Consider the following 25,347-nt stretch of genomic DNA (forward strand, 5'->3'; position numbering starts at 1 on the left):
TGAAAATGCAATAGGAATTGTACTTTGTTTGATTTACAAGGGATGCAGTAGGTTGCAACACTTATCAAATACAGTACATTGAAATGAATAGACTTTTTCAGTAAATTACAGGTAAGTTACTTTTTACGTTACTTTTCTAGCTCAGTGCTGGATACCTAGATTCAGCATTGGGACATTTCCTGCAAACAAGTGAGTATATACGTTTTGGTTATTTGCGTTATTTTTCTAGAATATTTGTACATTTCAAAACTCCACACTTAGAAACTTTTTGGAAGAATATTGTCAATGTTACCCTAAGGCGGAAAAACAGGTTATTTGTTCACAGTTAAGTTATCGACTGTGGGAGTTAAGGTTCTAGTGTTAGACTCGGGGGTCCCCCAGGGTCAGTGATGCCCTGTTAATGCACCCTCAACGGCACTAGGGTGGCCGGTTGCAGAGTGTTGAGGCCCAATGTTATCCAATGGGGGATTGGGGTCTTCCTTTTGGTGGCTGCTGGCAAGCAGGCCACTGGGTTGTGGGAGCCAAGCTCCTAGGTTTTAGGTCAGGGGAAATGGGGAAACGAAGTAGCACAAAAGGTGAACCGTCAGCGGCACTGGGGCGGCCCGGTGCAGGGTGCTGTTTTGACGTCTGGCTCCCGGTTTTCTATGGAGAACCTCCGGTGTGCAAAAGCTCTGCATGCAGGGAGACTAAGGACTTCTGGGTGTGACCACCACTTCATTAGGTAAGTTGGGAAGTTAAGGGTTGGTTAGGCACCGTTGGTTTGGGTGCACAAGGCTGTGGGGCGTCTGGTTCAGTAGTGCCTTTTGGGGTTGGATCTTCTTATAGCTTCTGGTCGTGGTTAGGGGGGTCCTTCTGGATTTAGACTGCAGGCGTCGGCTGGAGGCAGGTTAGGGGTCTCCGAATATTTGGTCAGGAGTGCCGGGGTGACCACCTCGTGGTGTTTTTCCACTCTAGCCGGGTTCGGCAGGTGCAGAGTTGGCTGAATTCGTGGTTTCTGTCTGCTGCTAGAGGTTGCAGTTGAACAAATCATGTGTTCACGGGAGAAGCAGTCTTTGGAAGTTAAGGCAGGCAGGTCCTCTGGGGTTTTCGAGGTTGCTGGCTGCAGGACACCGGGATATCGCAGGAGCAGGTTCGAAGGGCGACAGGCCTGTAGGGCTGGGGGTACGTCAGTGGGCATCTTCCTGTTGGCTGGCTGCACTGCTGTTCGGTGCCCCCTAAAAATACTAGATTTAATGGTGTTACAGGTAGGTAAAGGGCAGGGACCAATAGGACCCTACACTGGGGTGGGTACACCCCCTATTGTGCCACCCTCCAGTGGAAGGGGGCAAGAGCCTGCCCTTGTTGGTTGGGTCCCCCCACCTGCAAGATGTCAGGGACTGAGAGTTGTTCTCCACCTCGTCTCCCCCACCGGAGGGGTGGAGTTGGCAGAGGTGGGCACACCTCTTTCCCTCACTTGTTTTTTCCACCGGCTCTCCCACCCAAAGTGGGGCTAGAACCAGTGGGGACCAGTTGCTGAAAGCAGCAAATGGTCTGGGGAGGTTCACAAAGGCGCATGCCTTTGAAGCTTCCCTTTTCGTGAACCCTGCTCCTCCTGTGTTAGGAGGCTTGGCACCTTGTCCCAGGATCTGCATTGTTCAGGCCCACGAGAGCAGCAAGCCCTCGACCCAGGGGTCCAGAAACATGTCTGTTGGTGGCAGCCTAAGCAGCCACTCAGTCAGGTCACTAGGAGTTGGTAGAGTTTTAGGGGGCATCTCTAAGATGCCCTCTGTCGTGCATATCTGAAAGAAACCTGTAGGGATACATTCCTTACCTTACTATTGCCCCCAGGCGTCAAACTGGATCCGTAAAGTTTTCGTCAGCATTACTCCTGCGCGTTGGAAGGTGGCTTCGTCCGGCTCCGCGTCCATCGTTGGTGTCATGGTTGCCGAGATGATGTCGGGCAGCTACTTAGATGCCGCCCTGTTACTCTGACGTCAGTTCTTTCTTTTTCCGCACCAGCAAGCGCAGATCCGGAGAGAGCGGTATCCCCAGTCACTTTTTAACTGAGTTTTTCAAGGCCTTTTTGTCTTTGTTTTTCGAGTCGATGGACTCCTGATGCCTTAACGATGCCCGGATTAAATTCCAGCGGGGACTGTCATCGTATGATGTCGGTGATGGACTTGCACCGCGTGTCTCTACTGCCTGGAGCGCGACCACAACCCCAAGTCGTGCCCAGACTGCCGGGCTATGGCGCTGAAGACTTTGCGGGATCGGTACTGAAAGTTGCTTGAAGTCCGGCAGCCGGCTCCTCTCTGTTCAAGGTCCCAGTCCTGTGAGAGGTAGAGGGACCGGTCGCTGAGCCACCACCATCGTTCGTCGGGATCGGTCTTCGCACTTGGGGTCAGGTAATGTGAAGCATCACAAGTCGAAGAAGCACCATCGCTCTCAGACTTCCCTCGCCCGTCGTACGACGCGGCTGAGGGTACGGGTGGATCCACCACCCGTGGCTTCCGCGAAACCTACGCTGACCCTTCCCGGTCCGTCGGCGACTCCGGCCCAGCTGTAGAAATTTCAGCTATTTCGGCCTTTCTCAGGCACCGTGATCAGCCCTCTCTTTTCAGGTCCCCTGTTAGTAAATTCCAAAAAGGCATTACTCCTCTTTTCCCTCCTATTCCCTTCGTAATGCCTCAGTGGGACTTATATTTTATGTGTGCTCCCTTTGAGCCTCTTCACAACTGTCCTGGTTGTCATCACCTCTGCTAGGAAAGTGAGTGAGCTCCAGGCTCTTTCTTGCAAACCTCGTGTTCTGTCTGTGCATCCGGACAAGTTTGTGCTCAGGAAATGTCTATCCTTTCTGCCAAAGGTTGTCACTGCCTTTCACATTGGGCAGACAATTACTTTGCCCACCTTATTTCCGCCTCCGCATATTTCCAGAGAGGAAGAGAGGCTCCACTGTCTGGACCCAAAACGTGCGCTCTAATTTTACCTGAATCGCACACAACAGTTCCGTGTGGATGACCAGCTCTTTGTTGGCTACGTTGGCGCAAAGATGTCGGGCCGTACACAAGCTGACTATCTCCAGATGGGTTGTCTTGTGTATTCAAGCCTGTTATTCTCTGGCAAGGAAGAAGCCTCCTATGGGGCTGCACGCCCATTCTACTAAGGCGACTGCTGCCACTAAGGCATAGGGTCGTGGTGTCCCCTTACAAGACATGTCAGGCAGCTGCGTGGGCCTCGCTGCACACTTTTACTAAGCACTCTTGCTTGGACAGCCAAGTCCCGAGAGACGGCTTCTTTGGCCGTTATGTTCTCCGGGACTTCCTGGTGTGATCTTGGTTTGCAGACCCACTGCTGGGGTTGGTATTGCTGGGGTATCTATACTAAGGTAAGGAATCTATCACTAAGGTGTTTGTTTCAGATGCACAAGTTACTTACCTTCGGTAACGATATATCTGTAAGAAACATTAGTTAGTGATAGATTCCTTACCGCCCCACCCATCCTGCCTGTTCTGCGAACTGATTTCTAGGGTTAAAATCATCCCTTTCAGGGCCCTAGTTTCAATGCACCAGTGGTCAGTATCTTGCATGGCTCTGCATTCCTTGCGCGGAAAGGCGTGTACAGAACTGACGTCTCCGCACGAGGGCGGCGTATAAGTAGCGCCAGCGACGTCATCTCGGCAGCAACGTCATCTCGGCAGCGACGTCATCCCGGCGACCACGATGCCAACGACAGACGCAGAGCCGGACGACGCCACCTTCCGACATGCAGAGGTACTGCTGGCAAAATCTTTCCGGATCCAGTATGACACCTGGGGGTTATTCTAAGGTAAGGAATCTATTACTAACTAATGATTTTTACGGAGATAGCGTTCCCGAAGGTAAGTAAGTTGTTCTTTACATTAAATCCCACACTGGTATCAGGGTGGGTTTAATGTGCTGAGAAGTTTGATATCAAACTTCCCAGTTTTTAGTGTAGCCATTATGGTGCTGTGGAGTTCGTAATGACAAAGTCTCAGCACCATATACTCTTAATGGCAGCAATGCACTTACAGTGCCCAGGTGTGGACTAGGGCACTGTTGGGGTACAGGGATCATGCACCTGTACCCTCACCACTGGCATAGGGCACCCAGCTAGAGGGGTGACTGATCTATGCCAAGGCAGTGGTTTGTGGGCATGGCACACAGGGATGTGTGCAATTTCGATTCTTCACTTTGTTATGCACCAAGTCATGCAGCCTGCAAAGGCAGTGCATTTGTGTGTGTGTTTTCAGAGTTCAGGACCTCTAAGGGTGGCACAATAAGTGCTGCAGCCCTTAAAGTCCTTCTCTTGTCACAGTGCCCTGGGTACCTGTGGTACTATTTACCAGGGGCTGACATGTGGCTAGAGATGCCAATTGGTTTAAGGCTTCAGTGCAATTTTAGTGAAGGAACATAGGCCTTGGGTACCTGATTAGCAGGAAGCCAGGTCACACTCAGTCAAAAAACAAAGAATTCATCAAAAAGTGTGGGCATTCCATGCAGAAAGAGGGCACTTTCTCACAGCGCAACATCAAGAATTCTGTCTCTGAAGGGCCAAACAATTTGGACGTCTCTTCAAGCCAGAAATGTGATACTGTTATTCATTTCCCAGGTGAGCAAAATACACCGGCGGACTTAACCATCAAGGAGTTGGCAATTGTGAGCAGGGTTACAGTGAATATAAACCGAGGCAGGACCTAACATATTGAGGACCCACGGGTGCCATTGCCAGTCGGGGGCCAGTTAATGAGCGGGAATCAAGCACTCTTCGGGGGCAAACTGTTCCAGCACCTACCTACTCCCAGGGGGTCCCGCAGACGCCGACGCCGCTGTTCTCCCCCGCTGCCGCTGGTGTCAAAGCGGTCGCCGAGTGGGGATAGCAGAGAACTACAGTACCTAGCGTCCCTTGCTGGATTGGGACGCCGCCTACTACCATCCACTTCTGCGCCTGGAGGCGTCTAAAAGACAGCTGCTCCTCCCGCGTCGCGGGATCGCGCGCGGGCCGCACCGGGCTAAGCTGGGCAAAGGGCCCGTCTGAGGCTGTCCGAGGACGAAGGAGGCCGGACTGGGCCAGCCCCCTGACGTTTTGACATGGGTATGCGAAAGAACATAACTGCTGAGGAGAGGGGAAAGAAGGCAAAGGTCCCCAGACATTCAGAGACAAATATTTCCTACCTGTCAACGGCTGTGGGGGCTCTCACTAAGGAAATCGCTAATGCTGAACAGGAACTTGGTCTGGCCCTCCTGCCACCCTTAAACGGTGCACATGATACTGAGTCTGCTCAAGCGTCCTGCATACCATTGGAACCTGAGGTGGTGATGATAAATCCCAGCCATACACCTGCACTGACTGCTGGTCGCTCACCTGCTAAAGCTCCACTTCCCTCCCTGCCAGCATGCCCCCGAGTAAATGGTTCCGGAGCTAGGAAGAACACAAAAAGGAGGAAAATAAGAGGATACCGTACACGAGACTGTTGTGACCAATGATAACCTCAGAGACCAGCTGGAGGCCTTGTTTGCGGCCCGCTTAGAGCCGCTGTTAGTGGGCTTCGCTAAAGACACTTTGACACTTGCCTGGCGGGATTGTTACAGAAATGCGCCCAAATTGACACAATAGTTAACAAATATATCCCTTCCCAGTGCTCCTCTGTGGTGGATGTTGACCCCTTAAAGGATAAAGAGAAGGACGCAGTTAGATATGCAGGACCCATGCACCTTAGTAAGAGGGTAGCCCCAGATATGTCCGGGACCCAGGTTTCCCATAGGGCCCCCACCAGTCTAAGTACTCCACACCCTAGCACGAGTCCCTTAGGAGGTGTTCCACCGCTGTCATATCCCGCTGCTAGTATGCGGGAAAGGGGCTGCACTAGACAATTAGAGCTTCCACCAGAGGCCGCCCCTTTAGTCGCAATATTTATAAAAAGCGGTCCCACTTAAGGAGGGAGAGACGGAATCAGTCTCCGACTTAATAAATGAGGCTAAAGGTTGGTGTACTGACACCTGCATTGGGGGGAGGAATATCTCAAGTAGGATAATTATGGCGAGAAGGGTAGGCTGGATCGGGTCGCGCCCAAAAAACATAGTGGAGGATTGCGTTGTAGTACATTTTGATAGTCCTGATCTGGCCTATAGGTTGTTCTGGGACGGCTCGGAAATAACACAAACCGGGCAAATGAGACCGGTACCCTTGGGCTTCTTCTATCCACCTGTAAATACATACTACGGAGCACTCTGTCCACGTAGGGGAAGGAGAGTTGGGTCCCTAGAGGCAGGATGCCCAGGATCAGCAGGGAGCTTACAGCCTCCAAATAGAGGGCAAGGTATTTCCCAGGCCCCCCACCCGAGGGTAGCCCACATGTCTGCTGAGGGGCGCAGAATGGTTTGTAGTAACCGATTTGCACCTCTCTCCGATTTGGAAGAAATTGATTGACAGCTAGTTAATCATGGGGCGCCCAATTCTTACGGGTCAGCAGTATGCAAAATGATCAGCTGGAATGTAGCAGGCGTTAGAGGAAAAAAGGATGACATAGCCTGGGTGTAATTCATCACGGAACATGATATCCTAGCTCTGCAGGAATCCTGGGATGCTACTTCTAGTTTTTGGCTGGATGGATTTACAAGCTTTTCCGTTCCAGCCATTCATGGCACCGCAGTTAGAGCAAAGGGTGGACTAATTCTCCTTTTCTCATTAAAGCTCGGAGGGACATTAAATAGGATGGTGGTGGGCTCACCAAACCTTTTAATTGTTGAATGGACAATGCCCTCTAAATGTAAAACTATCCTGATCAACTTTTACAATTCATGGGATAGGGGTGTTGAAAATGAACACATCGCGACCCTGGAAAATTTCTTACGTAATTAGTCAAGAAGAATACACTAATTGTGAGCTCATTCTAATGGGCGATTTTAATGTACATTCCTGCAGAGATGCCTGTGCACAGAAGGACCCAATGGCCCCCCATTTTGAGCATACAAAGTCAGGAGAGGCCCTTGAAGAGTTGCTGGCTAATTTTAACATACGAATATAGCGACTCCGAGGGGAAGGATAGAGTCTGTACTTATAAGGGCACCGAGGCCGGAACAGTGATTGATTACATCTTTCTAACTCCGGGCATTTTATCAAAAGTTGTGACCTATAAAGTAATTTATTCCATATATAGCGATCATAACCCGGTATTGGTAGAGTTGAAGTGGGGTGACCCTATTGGTAGCCGGCCCGAGTGCACACAAATGGCCCCAGCCGTTCGCCCCAAGGACCAGGGGAGAAGACTAAGATGGGCTAAAGTAGTGCCCGAACATTTTTGTGAGGAATTGCTCCGTAAAATTGGGGCAACGTGATAATATGCCAGGACCCCAACGCCACTAATATAGCAATAATAGGAGCCTTTGATCAGATATGTGCACAAATCTCAAAGGACCTGACGACCAAATCTAGGCAGGAAGACAAGAACCATCATAGTTGGTTTGACGCCAATTGCTCAAGAGCCCATAAGGCACTAAAACGAGCACTAAAAACCATCCAGAGAGGGAAGGCAGTCATTGCCAAATTGAGGAAGGCATATAAACACTCAATTAGCTGCAAGAAAAATGAGATAAAAAAGGCAGCATGGGAAAAACTACTCTCTGTTGATGTATTGCGGGACAGTGCACAGTTTTGGGCCATAATTAACCAGCCATTTTTCACTGACACGGAGAATACAGTAATGGACTGTGTGACCCCCGACGATAAATGGCTTAGCCATTTTAGAGAGGTTTACGGCGACCCAGCGCCTGGTACAACAAACTGCTCGTAAAGTAGTGAGGAGAGTGTTCCCCTTGCGTTTAACTGTGCAGAGGTAGGAAGAGCTATAACTGAGGCCTCCAAAAATAAGGCCCCGGACGGTGTTACGGCGGACCTATATAGGCCCTCGCCAAAACTTTAGGCCAAGTTATTAACACATGTTTTTCACGCTGCAAATGGCAACACCCTCCCTGCAACTTGGGCCACCTCAATTATTGTCCCGATCTTCAAAAAGGGCCAGCGAGACGATCCAGCATGCTACAGACCCATTTCCCTGTTAGACTTTGCGATTAAGATTCTAGGCAGAGTTTTATTGTATAGGCTAAGGGAGAATTTGGAGGGAAGTGGGACCCTATCGAATCTACAATATGGGTTCAGAGAAAAAAGAGGCACCTTAGAACAATGCTTGAATTTACACCTCTTAATCTCCAAGTATACAGTAGTTAAGGAGGGGTCGTTATTTCTGGCCTTTATGGACCTCTCCGCGGCCTTTGATTTGGTGAATAGGGCTAAGCTGTGGTCTATTCTCATGGAGATTGGGATTGAGCCCCCACTCATAAATATTATAGCCTCACTCCATCAGGATCTGTCTGCAAAGATTAGGGTAACTACGGAGGGTAGGTGCACAAGTCGGTTCAAGTCGGAGTGAGGGGTGCGCCAGGGCTGGATCCTGGCCCCCTTCTCTTCTCCATCTACATTAATGGTTTAGGAGCTTATTTAATAACTCCAGGGGTGGACGTGCCGTGTGTAGGAGAGGCGAAAATCCCGGCCCTCCTATACGCGGACGATACAGTCCTAATAGCGCGTACTGGAGTAGGACTACAGAGATTGCTAGACCTATTTGGTTCCTTTATGGATCGACTTGTTCTAAAGATCAATGCCAAAAAATCCTTCTCAATGGTGGTGGGTCACCATAGCAATAAAGGCAAATTAAAAACATTCATGTGCAAGGGCGAGGTAGTCCCAAGGGTTACGGCTTTCTCGTATTTAGGTGTACTCTTTGACGAAAAGGGGACCTGGGCACCTCAAATTAAGGCTAAGAGTATATCTGTGGCAAGGGCCACTTCAGCCTTAATGGGTTTCTCAAAACGGTTGGGGGCGAGGCCCATGGAGGTGTGGTAAATTAATTTTACCTAGTCATTTTTCCATATAATTATCAATACAAGACAGCTCATTAAAATGAGAGGCGGAGTCCGTGGAATCTGAGTCATACGGGCTTTAATAATAAAATCCTCGAGGATGGATATCATGTTCCATCACCACTAAGGTTCAGGAAGGGACATTCAACGTTTTATTAGCATTACACATTATATATAGTAAAATGGTACAATTGAATCCAATACAGTAGGCGTAACAGGTGAAAAGAGAGAGATAAGAACACATGTGCGTAACAGGAGGCGTGTAAAAAGGCGTACACATGGGCGTGCACTGTACATGTCAGAGAAACGTAACAAGAAACGTCACATGTGGGTGGAGGCATAGAGAAAGTTTGCAGGATCAGCAGAAACCTCTGACCTGCATGCGCGCGCAACTAAGCATGACGTGGAACTGGGGAGAACTGGGGGCTTTGACTTTAGCACTAGTGGAGGAGACTGATGTCTGGAATGTCAGGGCAACCTGTACCTATAGCATATCTGGTATCTTATGTTTGGAGGATGTAGTGTCTGAAGTAAAAGGTCTCTCGGGCAGGGGCCGTTCAATGCTGAATGCTAGTGCGTGCATACGTGTCTTGGTGCAACGGGCGGAGCCAAGGGCCTACCATGGTAACGGGTTCAGTAAATCACTTGCAAGGAGGACAGGAAGGCCGGGCCCTTTGCTCTGTAGCCGGGAATATGTTTACCTATTTCACTAGACTGGAATGTGTTTTCGAGGAGGCTGAGCAGATAACTGTAGGCAAAACATGAATTTGGCAGGCAAGCAGGCCGAGCCGGGCACCGCTTCGCTGGCAGGAAGTAAGGCAGGGGTCAGGGATGCATACAGCTTTCGGAGACAGGAGAGATGAGGCTCGGGGGCCTCGTTTAAGGGCCTAGCTCGACTGGGCCAGGAAACATGGAGAAAAACGTGTGCGAAATTCAGAAGTGCACCATGTAAAGACGTTGGCACCAAGTGCTTAGAAGCCTAATTAACGGGATTTCTTTGCATGACTGGATAGTTGACATGTTAAGGATGGACGCAAATGTATTTGCGTCTTTCTAGCATGTACGGAACAGAAGTTACACAACATACAAGGAACATGGGTGCATGGATAGGGTGCGAGTGGGGGACACATTAGCTACCTGAAAATTTCTATTACCTCATTCCCTCCTTGGACCCTACTACACCCTTCAGGATATATCTATATTCATGAGACCATCTATCTGTTCGTAAAGCATCATTTGTTCATCTTTCTTTATTCGGGAACGGGAACGTGTACTTGGACGGGGAATACAAGCTGTGGCGCACAAGCCGCAAATCGCTGGCCCACATTGCAGACAGAGACAACAACTGAATACTATGACCAATATTACTCCAAGGAATGATAACAATTTCCATCCCCAGGCGGATATTACACTCCAGAGCCAACCGGACCAAGTCCAGGAGCCTGGATTCTGGTGTATCAGGTGAGCGATCTCATGAAGCCGAGTTATGGCCTTATACACGGATGGCGCGTTATTAGGAATAAACACGCAACAACTGGATCCGATGACTCTACAAGCCCCGCCCCTATCTGCCAGGATGACGTCAAGGACAAGGCGATTTTGAAGAACAACAAGTCTCATAGCAGACTGTTCCTCGGTCAGGTTACCTAAGGCAGAAGTAGTCTCGTTCACTACTGCTTCTAAAGTTCTAGTTAATTTGCGTATCAATTTACTATTCTGTACAGGACCTACCATGAAATCTGTATATTGTTCCCATGTTTCGGTCTGGTCGACAATCGGGGTCTTGATCTCCCTTCTATGTCTTACATGTACAAGATGTGGGTTTCTGTGATAATCAGGCGGGGCTAGGAAAACGGGTGGCAATAGGAACGCAATATAACACGTCCCATCCCAATCCAATGGCAGACGTACATAGGCTGTCTGACCACATATGAAATAAGAATGGCAGGAAGCTTTGAAAGTAGACTTTCCTTTATCACTGAATTCGACAACAGTATTACAATCACTGTGTCCTAGATGTACTGAACCATTCTTTCTGACGCATAATTCTCCTTTCACTGGCAAAACTGTAACAAACGGCAAGTCCGAATTAGTCTCAGACTGCACGTTCAGAATCATGAGGTTAAGTGTAAAATTACCTAATCCATACACTTCATTTTCTAGATCGGTCCCTGTCCTTTGGGGAAGACCTTCTTGGTCTGGGAAACATATTCTATTCATGACGGTATTCAGGTTCCCCCATATCCAATTGCTTTGGGAAACCTTGGACTTACTATCTAGGGAAGACATTAAAGTAAACCATGCACCACACGAACCATTATGTGTGAACGGATAAGGAAAGAGGGGCAGAGCTCCCTTGTATTTCTGATAGGGAGGGAGTCGGCCACATACCCAGCAATTGGTGGCATTGCTGGTTTGGTGAGAATGATGTAACATACTGATGAATGTATTGTTGCGCATGGCTAAACGATAGGACAATTCATGTGGGGGCAGGTCACTAAAAGTGTGCTCTATAGTATCATTAGAGGAAGCATGTGCAAGTGAATCAAGAGGAAAGAAAACGTAACATTAGACTAATGCATATAATCGTAAGACTCAGAAGAAACATCGAGATCAAGGCAATTATGCATCTGCTGTGCAAAACTTTACAGTACTTTTTTCTTTTCTCGTCAAGCCTATCTCTCTGACTACTTGGGTCTATTCTATACATGTCAGAAACCTGTCTAACCGCTTCACCCGAGGGGGACTTAAACAATTAAACGCTGTCTGACTTACTAGACCTTAACTTGGCACGATACTCCTCTTGGGGAGTTTTCTCTAGCAGGGGGAGTTTAGAGTCTGTCTCTAGGAGTGGGCAGTCCTTAATCGGAATTTCTGGACACAGTCCGTGAACTTTTTTAATATGGCTCGAATGTAGCCATCCTTTTCTTCCTTCCAGCTTGACTGCAGTTCTCGTGGACATAAACACCAATTTGGGCTGCTTCCATCTGGGCTCCAGCGGACTTTTCCTATCGAAATTCCTCACGAGGACGAGATCACCAGGGCGGACTTCATGCGGTTTTACTTGAGTGTTGTCCGGAAAGGCAGCCGCGACCTGTGAACGACAAGATTGTAGTGCAGACATCAAGGAAGCCAAGTAATCTGTCAGCATAGTACTTTCAATATCGGTTATGCGTCTTGGCATAGGCGTACCCCACATGTTCGGGGGACGACCAAAAGTAATTTCATAAGGGGACAATCCTGTCCTAGAATGGGCTACCATTCGCATGTAAAAGAGTGCAACTGGCAAGGCAACTATCCAATCTACACCTTTATCGGCACATATTTTTGCTAGGCGTGTTTTCAGGGTCTGATTGTGTCTCTCTACGAGACCTGCGGCTTCGGGATGTCGGACACAGTGGAACTTCCATTGGTAGCCTAACAGGAGTGATACCTGTTTCATAAGCTCGGACGAGAATGGCTGACCATTACCAGAATACACGACACGGGGCAAACCGTACCGCGGGAAAAACTCACGTACCAGCTGTTTGGCAGTGGTTGCAGCAGTGTAATCGGGGACTGGATATGCTTCTGTCCATCGGGAAAGAGCACATACAACTACGAGGACATACTTGAAACCTCGGCATCTGTCCATCTGGATATAATCCATCTGGAGGACTTCAAAAGGATGGTCAGGAGGATGAAATCCACCTTGTTCCACGGGAACACCTTTGCCTGGATTAAACTGACAACAGATCATGCAAGTACGCACTTTCTGTTTTGCTGCTGCTCGTAAATGTTTGTTGTACCAGAGATTCTGTAAACTGTCTAACATGGCTTTCTCTCCTAAGTGTGCTGGACTATGTGCTGTATTAATGATGATTTGAACCATAGAGTCGGGGAGGAACCATGTGGCTCTACCCTTCGTCATCCATCCCTGATCTGTCTGGATCCCTCCTTGTTCAGTCCATTTCTTGATTTCGTCTGGGGTTGCATGTGTCTGTATGTCGAGTACTTCTAGTGTGGGATCCTTAACTGTCAGGCAACGTGTCAGTGTAGGTGCTTCAGTCTTTGTCATATCAGTCGGTATGTCTGCCTGAGCTGTAAGTTTGGCTGTTTGATCTGCCAGGTCGTTACCCTGGGAAATATTGTCGGTGACTTTAGTATGTGCTTTGCATTTCATAATGGCTATGGCTGTAGGCAAGTGTATTGCTTCTAACAGGGCTTGAATGAGGGGACCATGCTGGATCTTGGTACCGTGAGAAGTTAAAAAACCTCTCTTCCCAAAGGACTCCGAAGTCTTGAACGACTCCGAATGCATACTGTGAATCTGTGTATATGTTTACTTTCTTGTTCTTGGCTAGTATACAGGCTTGGGTCAGAGCAATAAGCTCTGCAGCTTGAGCAGATAGTGTGTCGATACGGTGTGCTTCTATGACTTCAGTATCAGTGGTCACCGCGTAGGCGGCCACTAGCTCTCCTGTGCTTGTTCTCATACATGAACCATCCACGTAAAGTGTCAGGTCTGGGTCGGTCAATGCAATGTCTGTCAAGTCTTGTTGGGGCTTTGTTACTGTATTAATGACTTCTACACAGTCATGTGGTGTCGGATCAATGGTACTCGAGGGTAACAATGTGGCAGGGTTGAGTATGTTGCAGCGTCTGATTTCTATGTGTGGCTGGAAGAGTGTCAGTTCATAACCTGTCAGTCGTGCTATGGTCAAGTGTTGAGTCTGGGTACGGTTCAGAAGAACTTCCACGGAATGTGGAACCTGTACTGTCAAGGGATGTCCTAACACTATTGAATCGCTTTGTCTGATAGCTAGAGCTGTTGCTGCAACTGATTTCAAGCACGCAGGCAAAGCCTGGGCTACGGGATCCAATGTACTAGAAAAATAAGCACAAGGTTTATGGTGTCCTGCTTGATCTTGTGTGAGAACAGATAATGCTGTGCCATCGCGTTCTGTGACGAAAAGTGTAAAAGGTTTGCTGTAACATGGTGTCGCTAAAACTGGTGCTTGACATAAAGCTTTCTTCAAGTCATTAAAAGCTTGTGTATGTTCCTGAGTCCAAGGAAGGACAGTCTAAGTCGCTGCCTCCTGTGTTGTTAACTGTATGAGTGGCTTGGCTAGAAATGCATACTGGGGAATCCATTGTCTGCAGTACGAAGTGAGGCCAATAAAGGCCCGTACTTCCTTTTGTGTCTTGGGTTGTGGCAGATGTGCAATTAACTGAATACGATCTGGTGTCAACTGTCTACCCCTCTTGGACAGCAAGTGTCCAAGGTATACCACTTGCTGGGCACAGAATTGGAGCTTCGAAGGGGACACTTTATGCCCCTTTTCGGCTAGAAAGTACAAGACTGTTAGTGACGCGCGCTCGCTATCACGTTCGGTCCGTGCTGTGATCAGTAGATCATCAACATATTGTAGTAGAGCAGTGTCAGTAGGCATATGAATACTGTCTAGTTGTCTTTTCAGAGCCTGGCTGTAAATACTAGGACTTTCCGTGAACCCTTGAGGTGCACGTGCAAATTTGAAACTTCGGCCATTTAAACAGAATCCGAAAAGGTATTGGCTTTCGGGATGAATGGGGACACTAAAGAAGGCGTTCTTCAGATCGATTACAGTAAAGAACGTAGCTTCGGAATCAATGGCAGTCAATAGGGATGAAATGTCTGGGACCACTGGGTACTGAGGTACTATGCATTTATTCAGTTCTCGAAGATCGATCACCAGTCGATAAACTGGAGGTGCATTTGGGTCAGTTCGTTTAAGAATCGGAATGATAGGAGAATTACATACATTGGAGTCAGTTTCTACAACTACTCCTTGGGCAATGAGTTCGTCAATAATTTTCAGTAAGGCTGCTACAGCCTCGGGGGGGCAATTTGTATTGTCGGATTCGGGGCAGCACAACACCTTGCTTGAGTGTGACACGATAGGGAGTAATGTGCATACAACCTACATCAGTTGGACCTTGCGCCCATAAATGCTGTGGAACATTTTTCAATCTTGCATCAAAATCTCTCAACACATAATGACCCTTAAAGTCACGTAAGAATAATCTCACTCCTTCCGGAGAACAACCTATAACTGCTCCTAGAGCTTTCAGCGTTTTAATACCAAGCAAGTTTTCGGGACAAGATTTCGTAAGTAACAGATCTGTAGTACGGGACAATGGACCAACTGCAAGGGGAACTGGCTTTGATACTTCGTTAACAATAGGCTTTCCTGAAAATCCAAGGGAAACATTCTGTGAGCCTGAGAGGGGTGCCCCTGGAAGCTCGTCATGACTATTGGTAGTTCTGCTCGCCCCTGTGTCAATCAAAAATTTTCTGTCTTTCCCTAATACCTGACTATGTACATAGGGACCCTCTTGATCTACAGGAACCTCGATAAGGGGCAAGCCAACCTCCCTCTCTAGGCTGTTTCATGTGTACTGCTGATAATCGGGGTAATCGGACTGTGCATACTGGTACATTTGCTGTGTGACATGTTGTGTTGCGGCAATGGTTTGGGGTTGGGGTACAGCTACTGTCTGTTGCTGTGCATTCTGTGGAGGTTGCGTATTCTGCGGAATATTCTGATTCTGTGGAACGTGTTCTGGTCTAGGCGGACGTGGTCTTTCTTTCGTTTTGCCTGTAAGAATATTATGTCTGAGAACGGCACATTCATTTATGAAGTGACCTGGCTGTTTGCAGTAATTGCAATTCCCTTTAACAGGAGCTGCAGAATGACTAGTCTGTGTGTTCTGCGTGTTACCCCTTTTTTGACCATCTGCTGGGACGGACTGGGCAACTAGTACTTTCATTTTCGTATCTTTCATACGTCTCTGTTCATGATCGTGTTCCTCTCTAATTCTGTTCTGGTGGTACTGTAACATTTGTAACATTTGGGAAGGCGTATTTGCTTGCCATGTACTTTCGACTTTCAATACTCTATTTTTAACCTGTGGTAAGGAATTCTCGACTAATTTGGTCACAAAAAGATGTGGATATGACTCGCTACTTGTTTTCAGGCCACTATTAATAATAAAACATTTCTCAAATCTGGAATAAAAATCACTAGTGTCTTCGTCTTGTTTCTGTTTGCAGGCTGAGATTGCATCCCAGTCTTCCTTTTTAACTGTCAATAATCTAGGCAAAACCTGTACTAATAATCCCGGTAATGCTTTAGTTTTGTCCCCAAGACCTAAACCTGGGGTACGTCCCTTTTCCTCGTCTTCTAATTCAGTCCAGATAATCTTTTTATCTCCCACCTCCCATTCTTTCTCTTTCAGTTTTTCGTAAATCCCTGCTGGCAATAATACTTTTAACATTTTAAGGATGTCGGAATACGTGTAATCTCCCATCAGTAACATGTCTTTTAATTCACGGTGGAATCCTGCAGGATCTTTATCGTGACAAGGTACTATTTTCTTCATTTCCAATAATTCCATTTTAGTCAAAGGAGTGTATACGAATACGCGTTGAAGCGTACCCCCTGTAGTCAGGACAGGATGTACTTCTCGTAAGGGATTCTGTCTGTCTAGGTGATATGACTGCCTTACTGGGGGTGGAACAGAAACAAAATGTGGAGTTAGGAAAGTTCTGTATTTGTGACGTTGTTCTAGAATGGTGTTAATTAAATCGGTACCTAGGCCTCTCCATCTTCTCAGGAGTAAGTCTTGCAATATATTATACAATGGACCTGGATCGGATTGCTGATTTTCATATAATGTAATGAGATGTTGGATCATGTATATACCAGCTAGTCGCTGTTCTTCTGGAGTAAGGCTCAAAAACATTTGCGCTACTGAATCGTCTTTATATATACTGTCATTCCCAGCCCATTGGACTGCTGACCGGGCTAGTTCCTGATCACGCATAGTATTAAGTTCATGATAACCTATTCTTTCTTTCAGGATTTTATCAGTATCTTGGAATATATGTTCAAGAGAACATTGTTCTGGTATGGGGGAAAGGAAACGTTTCTTGTTTTCTAGACGAATGGGTCTGTCAAAAGGTCTGTCAAAAGAATACTGTTTAGGGAGTTTCACTCTACCTACGTACGCTATTTTATCCTGGTTCTCTACTGTATTATCTATTTCTTCCTCCTCCGAGGATTCATTCTTGTCTGACTCGGTTCCTCTATCAGCCTTCTGTCTGTTATGTATCGTTACTATTTCTTTGCGGATCTTTCTGGACATGGCATCTATACAATTCTGTTTATCATGTTTACAATCTGCAATATTCTGACCCCATTTTGTCAGTACATCCATCTCTTCTTTAACAACACCTAGCCGGTCTTGTTCCCTGATCAAACAATTAATCAAGAATCGTAAAATTAAACCTTGGGTCTCAGCTTTCTGGTATGCCATGGCTTCACGAATACATTCCGGTCTCTCCCCTGTTCTGATAAAATGATATATGTTGTCTAGATGGTTTGGCATTTCTGGTAATAACATCAAATAATCTGTAACACGTCGTAGACGTAACGAGGCTAACATCATGTCTCCTTCCTTGCCAGGTACTGGATCATATCTACAATCTGTAATATACTGTCTAAGATTTTCGTATGTGATCGCTTTCGGTGTACGTTGCATTGCTAATTCTCTGATTGTCGTTCGTTTCACTTGTGGCGGGGTGCGAAGGTGGCCTCCTGCGGCACCTCCTGAGGCGGAAGCATGGGCATGAACTGGCTGGGTTGTAGCTGTTGAGGTCATGGCAGGTATAAGAGGCATAGGTAATGAAGATGTACTCTGGGTTACAGCTGTCGCAAAAGGATTGTGAGGACCAATAGTAGGGGGACCAGTAGCAGTAGCAGTAGGGGAAGTGACAACAGGTGCGGGAAGCGAGTCTGGGAGACGTGGAGGGGTTGTGGCTTGAACAGACGGGACAGGCTGCTGTACATTATTAACGGGTGGTACGGGTACATTGGTATATGCTGGAGCTACGTCATCTAAATAGGAAGAAAGGAAAATGTCTGCTGCGGTCTGTTTGTGACGGAGTTTAGTCGGAACCAATGGTGGTGGCAAGTTACGGGGTACTTCCGGGGTCGCTTTGGGCAGGCCCTCGGCAAGAACTGGATACATGCCTGTAATGAGTGCATTTCTTTGATGGTCTAATTGTTCTAATCTGACTTGTTCTCCTTCTTCTAGTAACTCCTTTTCTCTAGCTTTTTCGGATTCTTCTCTACTTTTCTCTGTTTTTCTGATTTCTTTCTCTGTTCTTCTATGTGATTCTTTACACCACAATTCTATGGCATCTTTCTGAGATTGTCTGGCTTTCTTTTTCCACAATGCTTCTTCTACTCTCATGATGCAATCTGCATCCCATGTCCCTGAGACAGGCCATCTATACTTTTCTTCCAGATCCTTAGTGTAGTCCACCCACAAGTCTAAATACAGCACGGCATCTAAGCCATGCTTGTGGTACATAAAATATCCTGGAGTGTCCCTAGGCGGGACGGGAACTGCTTCTTCGAGTATCCCTTTCCTAGTACCTATCTGACGTAATTTCGAGAACAGTGGCATGATTCGGACGTGAACACAATAAACACAGTAATAAACAGCAAACAATCATTCACCCCACAACATTAAAAACACATTAAAACATTTCAGACTGGAACCGGGTACATAGAGAACACATATTTTGGAAATCTCGAGATAATTCTGAATAACTAGATGCACTGCTAAAACAGTACAGACAATACCGGTCCCATAAAGGGACACGTCGGACCGTATTCACCTAAGTGAACACGTCAGGACCAGGTCTGTGTACCCAAACCTGTCTTGACCGGGCACAAATTAATGAACCCGTCTAGATGCGTTCCCAACAACGGTACTCACCGGGAAGCAAGAAACTGAAGGCCTCGGAAACTGGACTGGACTGGACTGGACTGCTACGACATCTGACTGGCACGCATCACGCTACCACGCATGCGCTTCGGAACAGGTGGGCCTCCGGACACCTCGGACCTTGCTCTCTCGACTAGGGGTCTGGTCGGGATCCTCCGCATTCCTCACCGCCTCGTCTGGACGTCGGACCGCAGTCTCCGTCTCCCTCGTAGGCCCGAGGGAAGATAGCAGGAAAACCCGCAAACGTGCACGGTTTCCGTCGCGGCTGCAGAAGGGGTCAAAGCTTGCGTGACTTCACCGGCGAGTGGGGAAGGGGGGGGGACCTATTCGGGCGCCAAATTATGTGGTAAATTAATTTTACCTAGTCATTTTTCCATATAATTATCAATACAAGACAGCTCATTAAAATGAGAGGCAGAGTCCGTGGAATCTGAGTCATACGGGCTTTAATAATAAAATCCTCGAGGATGGATATCATGTTCCATCACCACTAAGGTTCAGGAAGGGACATTCAACGTTTTATTAGCATTACACATTATATATAGTAAAATGGTACAATTGAATCCAATACAGTAGGCGTAACAGGTGAAAAGAGAGAGATAAGAACACATGTGCGTAACAGGAGGCGTGTAAAAAGGCGTACACATGGGCGTGCACTGTGCATGTCAGAGAAACGTAACAAGAAACGTCACATGTGGGTGGAGGCATAGAGAAAGTTTGCAGGATCAGCAGAAACCTCTGACCTGCATGCGCGCGCAACTAAGCATGACGTGGAACTGGGGGCTTTGACTTTAGCACTAGTGGAGGAGACTGATGTCTGGAATGTCAGGGCAACCTGTACCTATAGCATATCTGGTATCTTATGTTTGGAGGATGTAGTGTCTGAAGTAAAAGGTCTCTCGGGCAGGGGCCGTTCAATGCTGAATGCTAGTGCGTGCATACGTGTCTTGGTGCAATGGGCGGAGCCAAGGGCCTACCATGGTAACGGGTTCAGTAAATCACTTGCAAGGAGGACAGGAAGGCCGGGCCCTTTGCTCTGTAGCCGGGAATATGTTTACCTATTTCACTAGACTGGAATGTGTTTTCGAGGAGGCGGAGCAGATAACTGTAGGCAAAACATGAATTTGGCAGGCAAGCAGGCCGAGCCGGGCACCGCTTCGCTGGCAGGAAGTAAGGCAGGGGTCAGGGATGCATACAGCTTTCGGAGACAGGAGAGATGAGGCTCGGGGGCCTCGTTTAAGGGCCTAGCTCGACTGGGCCAGGAAACATGGAGAAAAACGTGTGCGAAATTCAGAAGTGCACCATGTAAAGACGTTGGCACCAAGTGCTTAGAAGCCTAATTAACGGGATTTCTTTGCATGACTGGATAGTTGACATGTTAAGGATGGACGCAAATGTATTTGCGTCTTTCTAGCATGTACGGAACAGAAGTTACACAACATACAAGGAACATGGGTGCATGGATAGGGTGCGAGTGGGGGACACATTAGCTACCTGAAAATTTCTATTACCTCAGAGGCATTGATAAAAGTTTATAATACGAAATGTATGCAAATTGCCACCTATGGCGCTCCCTTATGGGGCTACGTATCCCATGAAAAGATACAAAGAGTGGAGAACAGGTTTTTGAGACATCTCCTGTCTATACCCCAGTCCACCCCTACCTTTTCGATTCATGTGGAGGTGGGCTTGGACCCTGTATCAGACAGGCTGAAATTGGCCCCCTTAACATTCTGGGCAAAAGCATGGCTCAACCAAGATATAACTTTGAACCATGCAATCTTGGCCAATGTGATGTCACTGGACAACACAAAAAAAGTACCCTGACTTGCTTATTTGAGAGATGCCTTTAAACAGCTGGGCCGCCCTGAGCTCTTTTTAAGCCCAATCAGTATCAAGAGGGAGGACATTAGCTGGATCAAAAAGCACTTTATGGACAGACTTAGAACGTCCCGTGAGGAGCGGTAATTATTGAAATCTACAGTTAGATCACATTTTATGTTACAAACTTCCCCCTCACTAGAGCCTTATTTGATCACAGTAACTAAACCCTTTCATAGGGTTCTATTAATTAAATTTAGATTTAATTTGATACACCATTACTTGGGTAGTACCCAATCCTGGATAAAACCTGAATGCGGGCCGCCCTGCAACTGTGACAACCATTCACAACAAGATACCATACATTTTATTATGTTTTGTGGATTCTTTAAAGATATTAGGAAAAAATATGTGGTCCCAATCCTGAAAGAGGCCAGGATTACCCAAGTAAGGACCGCCCTCTTATATCTCCAGTTGTTGAGAACTACTCGCATCATCTACAGTGAGGCTAGTTTCCTAGTGGCGGCAATGAGAATCAAACAAAAGAAAAGTGGTTCCACATGACATATTAGTATGATTGATTTTAACGCGGATTTTAAATTGATTTTATTGTCCTAGAACGATTTAATGGGTTTTTACACTGAATTTGTAAATATATGAATCATTTAAATGTGAATGTTTGTAATATTTTATGCCTTTTATGGTTTTAACGAATTGAATAAAGTGTATTTGACTGACTGATTGACACAGGCCTATGCTCATCAGAATTTGTCAAGAGAATCAGGAATTGTTCATAAACTGCAAAGTCTTTGCTGTCTTCTTAGACCTTGCAAAATAATTAAAATGTTACCAGACCTGCAGTTCCAATGACTTGAATAATCTACTCAACCCACATGTAAATCTCATGACCCATACACTGGTCTCAAATTGTGTGATGCTAGGCATTTCTTTTTTCACTGAGCCAACTTTTTCTTCTTTATCCCATATGATAGTATCTTCAATATGTGAGTTTGGCAAGTCTGTTGTACAAAAAATATTTTGTTTGATTTAATAGACTAAACATTTGCTCCTTGTACAATCAGAACCTAGTTCACATATATGGTACACATGACCCCTGACTTGCCTCTTAGTTCAATACCTACATTGTCATCCGGGCTGGGGAAGGAATGTTTCTCTGTTCATATTAAACTCACTTTTAATGAATATATTACTAAGGCATGATGTGGTAGAGCACGGTCATTTGAAGACAGCTCATTGCCAACTGAAATTGCTGAAGCATTTCCCTCTGACAAGTTTTACTGATGAAACTTTTTAGCATATAGATAATGTGCGGAAATCTGTTTTCAACAAATATTCATCATTTGCCAATCACCAAGTAAAGTGTTCTGATTTGCTTTGATTCTATTAAAAAGATTGTTTCCTTTACACTTCAGAATTTAAAAAAATGTGCATTCCTAAGTGCTGATCTAATTTAAAAATCTATTTAAATGTTAGAAAAAACTGATATTCTACAGCCTTGCATTTCACACTTCCTGTACCCCTGCAGGATTGTTATACATTTCCCTTTTGAAATTCCTGTATCTTTGCAGTCGGAGAAGGAAAAGTAAATACCAATCTCCACAATAAATAACAGCATTTTGTAAGAAGATGTGATCTGACATTTGACCTCTGTTTTTGAAGCAAATATGATCAGCTAAAACAAAATTTAAAATGCATCTTTACTGCTCATTCACTTTTTGATTTAACCTGTTCTTTGCTAGCCCGATCTCTCTCGCCAGAAGGCGGTGGTAGGCCCTAAAAATAACTTGCCCTGATAAAAGCAGACTTGCTAGAGTGAGTGGGAAAGTAATTTTCCGAAATCTGGTTCTGCAAAATTAGTTTTCCACAAACCGCAAAGTCCAAAAAATGCCTCCACTTCGTCTCCGTTCTACCAACCAGGAAGAAGAATGCCATTTTGATAGACTGGTCAGTGGAAAGTCTTTACATGTTCTTTCCAGTTTCCCTTATATTGGCAGTTATCGTCCAGTGGACTTATTGCAAAACCAAGTTGATCTTCTACATAACGGAATGGCCAACACACTAGTGGTGCATGCATAATATTCAGCTCTCACAACGATTACTGGACAGCTGTGCAGACTATCTTTTTCACAAATTCATGGGACGTTCCATCACCGAGCTTCGCTCATGAACTTATCCAGTATCGTCATTGAGCTTTCCACAAGATAGCATGGATATTTCTAAGAGAAGCAAAACATCCCTCCACCAAATTGTTACTCCTTTAAAGGAGAGAATCTGATTTGGTGCATTCAGAGAAACCCTAACCCAACAAACTACCAAGAAGAAGCCTTACCTGCTCTATTTGGCTAAGTTAAACTGTCCCCCCACAGTAAATCTTTGTGCCGTAATAGCCTATCAAAAATATCCTTCACCAAAATCTTGTCTTCAGAATATCAGTACCTAAGGACTTTGTAGAGGCAGTTAAAGTGTTTTCTCACAATAAGGAGACAGTCTTCTCTCTGGGATCTTAATTTGGTCCTCTCGAAACTCAGGGTGTCCTCATTTTGAGCCAGTATAAAGCTTCCATTTAGCATATGGTATGAAAAACTGCTTTTCTGGTTGCACCAATATCCGCTTGTAGAGTAAGTAAGATCTAGGCCCTATGCTCCCATGAGCCTTGCAAAATATTTCATAAGAATAAAGTGGTAGTGAAGTTGCATCAGATTTTCATTCCTAAAGTAGTCTGAGACTTGCATGCCTCTTAACCAAATATCACGCCCACGTTTTTTTTCTTCTTCCGAATCCCAACACTTCAATAGGAAGGTCAATGCATTCATTAGATAATAGTCCAGAAGTTTTATTTAGACAAAGCATGAGACTTAAGTGAGTCATAATGGTTATTAATGATTTCTGGTCCTGCTCGTGCAGGTTTATTCACTTAAAACAATCTTTTTTCAGATGGATTATGCCCTCTATTTTACTCTTATCAGAAAGCCAACATGTCTGTCATGTAGACCCAAGACAGACTCACTCTGCAAAAGGGCAAAGCAGCTACAGTGCATACTTTCACAAAACTCTGTCCTAAATTAAACTCCAGAGCCGACACTAAAGGTCAAGGCTTCCTTAGAAATCTGTGTGGATACATAATCTAAGGCTTTTCTTTCTTTTCTCGTCCCCAAGTTTTAAAGGGATGGGTATGCTACTCTGCTCAGTGCGTTTGATTCAATGGCGATCCCTGGAAGGAGAAATGCAAGTTACTTGTCTGTAATCCTAGTTCCTCTTCAGAACACTCTATATTGAAATTGTAAACAATCCACCATCATGCCCTGACTTCTTTAGGAGGATCCTAAGACTCCATCGAGAAGAACTGGTGCAATTGCCACTGAGAGGACATGATAAAATACTGGTGGCATGTGCCTCCCTAAAGGAGCATTTTCAGTTTACCAGTCTCTTCAGTCTTCAGCCTAAATAGCAACATTGTCGTCCTCTATCTTTTGTAAATATTTTTTGTTGTCACTTTTAGAACTATAGCGAGTATTGTGGGTTATAATTGGCTTTTTTTATATAAACATGAAAATAAGCAAAAATTGACCAATGTAGCCTTGTTAAGGCGCTTAAAAAATTATATTTTATTATGAATTTTTTTGCAAATTCTTTTTTGAAAGAGTGCAAATACGTATATTTTGGTGTCCTCCGGGATCCCACAGTTGCAAGGGTTTCAGTGATAGTAATTGCAATGAATATTGCCCTGAAGGAGTACTAGGATGACGGGTAAGTAACTATTCCTTCCTATTGATATTTGGTTGATTGCGTGTGCCCTTTAGTTGACAATTAAGAGTTTGTTTGCTTATAATTCCTATTTTGTGCTGATTAATTTGTCTGGTTCTCATTGAGTAGCAATAGTATGCTCACTGACTTCCATTGGTTAGGGTGGTTGATTTCCCACCATTTCTGGAGCAATTTTGTGTCAGCAGAATGTTACTCAAGTGGGTGTTTTTCCCTTGAAGTTACAGGGTAATAAGATCATCTACTTTAAATTGCCATAAAGTTAGGTGTTTTGCAGCCCATTACTAATATATCTGGATACAATAATGTGAAGTAAAATAATTGGAAATACCAGTACCTTTTTCTTCCCCTTATTTGATCATGGAGATGGTCGTTATGATAGTGTGCTTTCACTGAAAACATCTGCCTAAGATTTTATTCTGATATTGTTCCTAATGCAGCTTCCCAGACCTTGTACTGGTATGGAGTTTCTGCTCCATTCTTGTTCCTTTATAGAGTTGTCAAGCATGTGTCGATCTCAAGAGTTTTTTACCTTCCCAGCAGCAAAGAATGCGTCTGAGGTCAAAGTCCCAGGTGTTGCTCTTTCCGGTGATGGCGAGAAACAGCAGTCTCCACTCCCAGAAGGAGCTCTGAGCTCGGATCTGGATAAAATTGCCACGGAGGGTTTGTCTCCATTTCCTGTTTATTGTTCATGACATGTTATAAGGTTTCTGTTGCTGATCTCTCACATTTTGTGAGCTGACGACTTTGTGCAGTTGGAGTAAAGTGGTGTGTCCTTGTGTAGTTGCTGTGTTTTTTGTGTGACATTTTTTTGATGTTTCCCTTTTGCAATTGTAATAAAGGTTGAGATATCTTACTTTGTAGAGTTTTGTCTGGTTGGTGCAGTAAGTTTGCTTGTGTGCAAGTGCAGCTAGTGTGTGGAAGGCTAATGTGTAGCGTTTCTGTGCATGCCTGACTGTGAATTGCTGTATGTCTGTCATCGGCGGTTAAACAGAGGTAAAACACGGT

General features: G+C 45.7%; 1 protein-coding gene across 4 annotated transcripts in view; it reads left to right on the plus strand.

Moving 5' to 3' along the window:
• Positions 1 to 25,347, plus strand: part of KMT2D (lysine methyltransferase 2D) — a 1,692,256-nt gene that overhangs the window by 810,461 nt on the left and 856,448 nt on the right. Inside the window, exon 25 of one of the 4 annotated variants that reach the window (XM_086963706.1) lies at positions 24,880 to 25,002. The exons of 2 other annotated variants lie outside the window; for them this stretch is intronic. In XM_086963706.1, the coding sequence (XP_086819832.1) occupies positions 24,880 to 25,002 (123 nt within the window). The remainder of the gene's footprint in view (positions 1 to 24,879; positions 25,003 to 25,347) is intronic. One more of the 4 variants, XM_086963708.1, reaches the window with a different exon arrangement.

Source organism: Lissotriton vulgaris, chromosome 1_1, assembly GCF_964263255.1.
Source record: "Lissotriton vulgaris chromosome 1_1, aLisVul1.2, whole genome shotgun sequence".
Lineage (NCBI taxonomy): Eukaryota > Metazoa > Chordata > Amphibia > Caudata > Salamandridae > Lissotriton > Lissotriton vulgaris.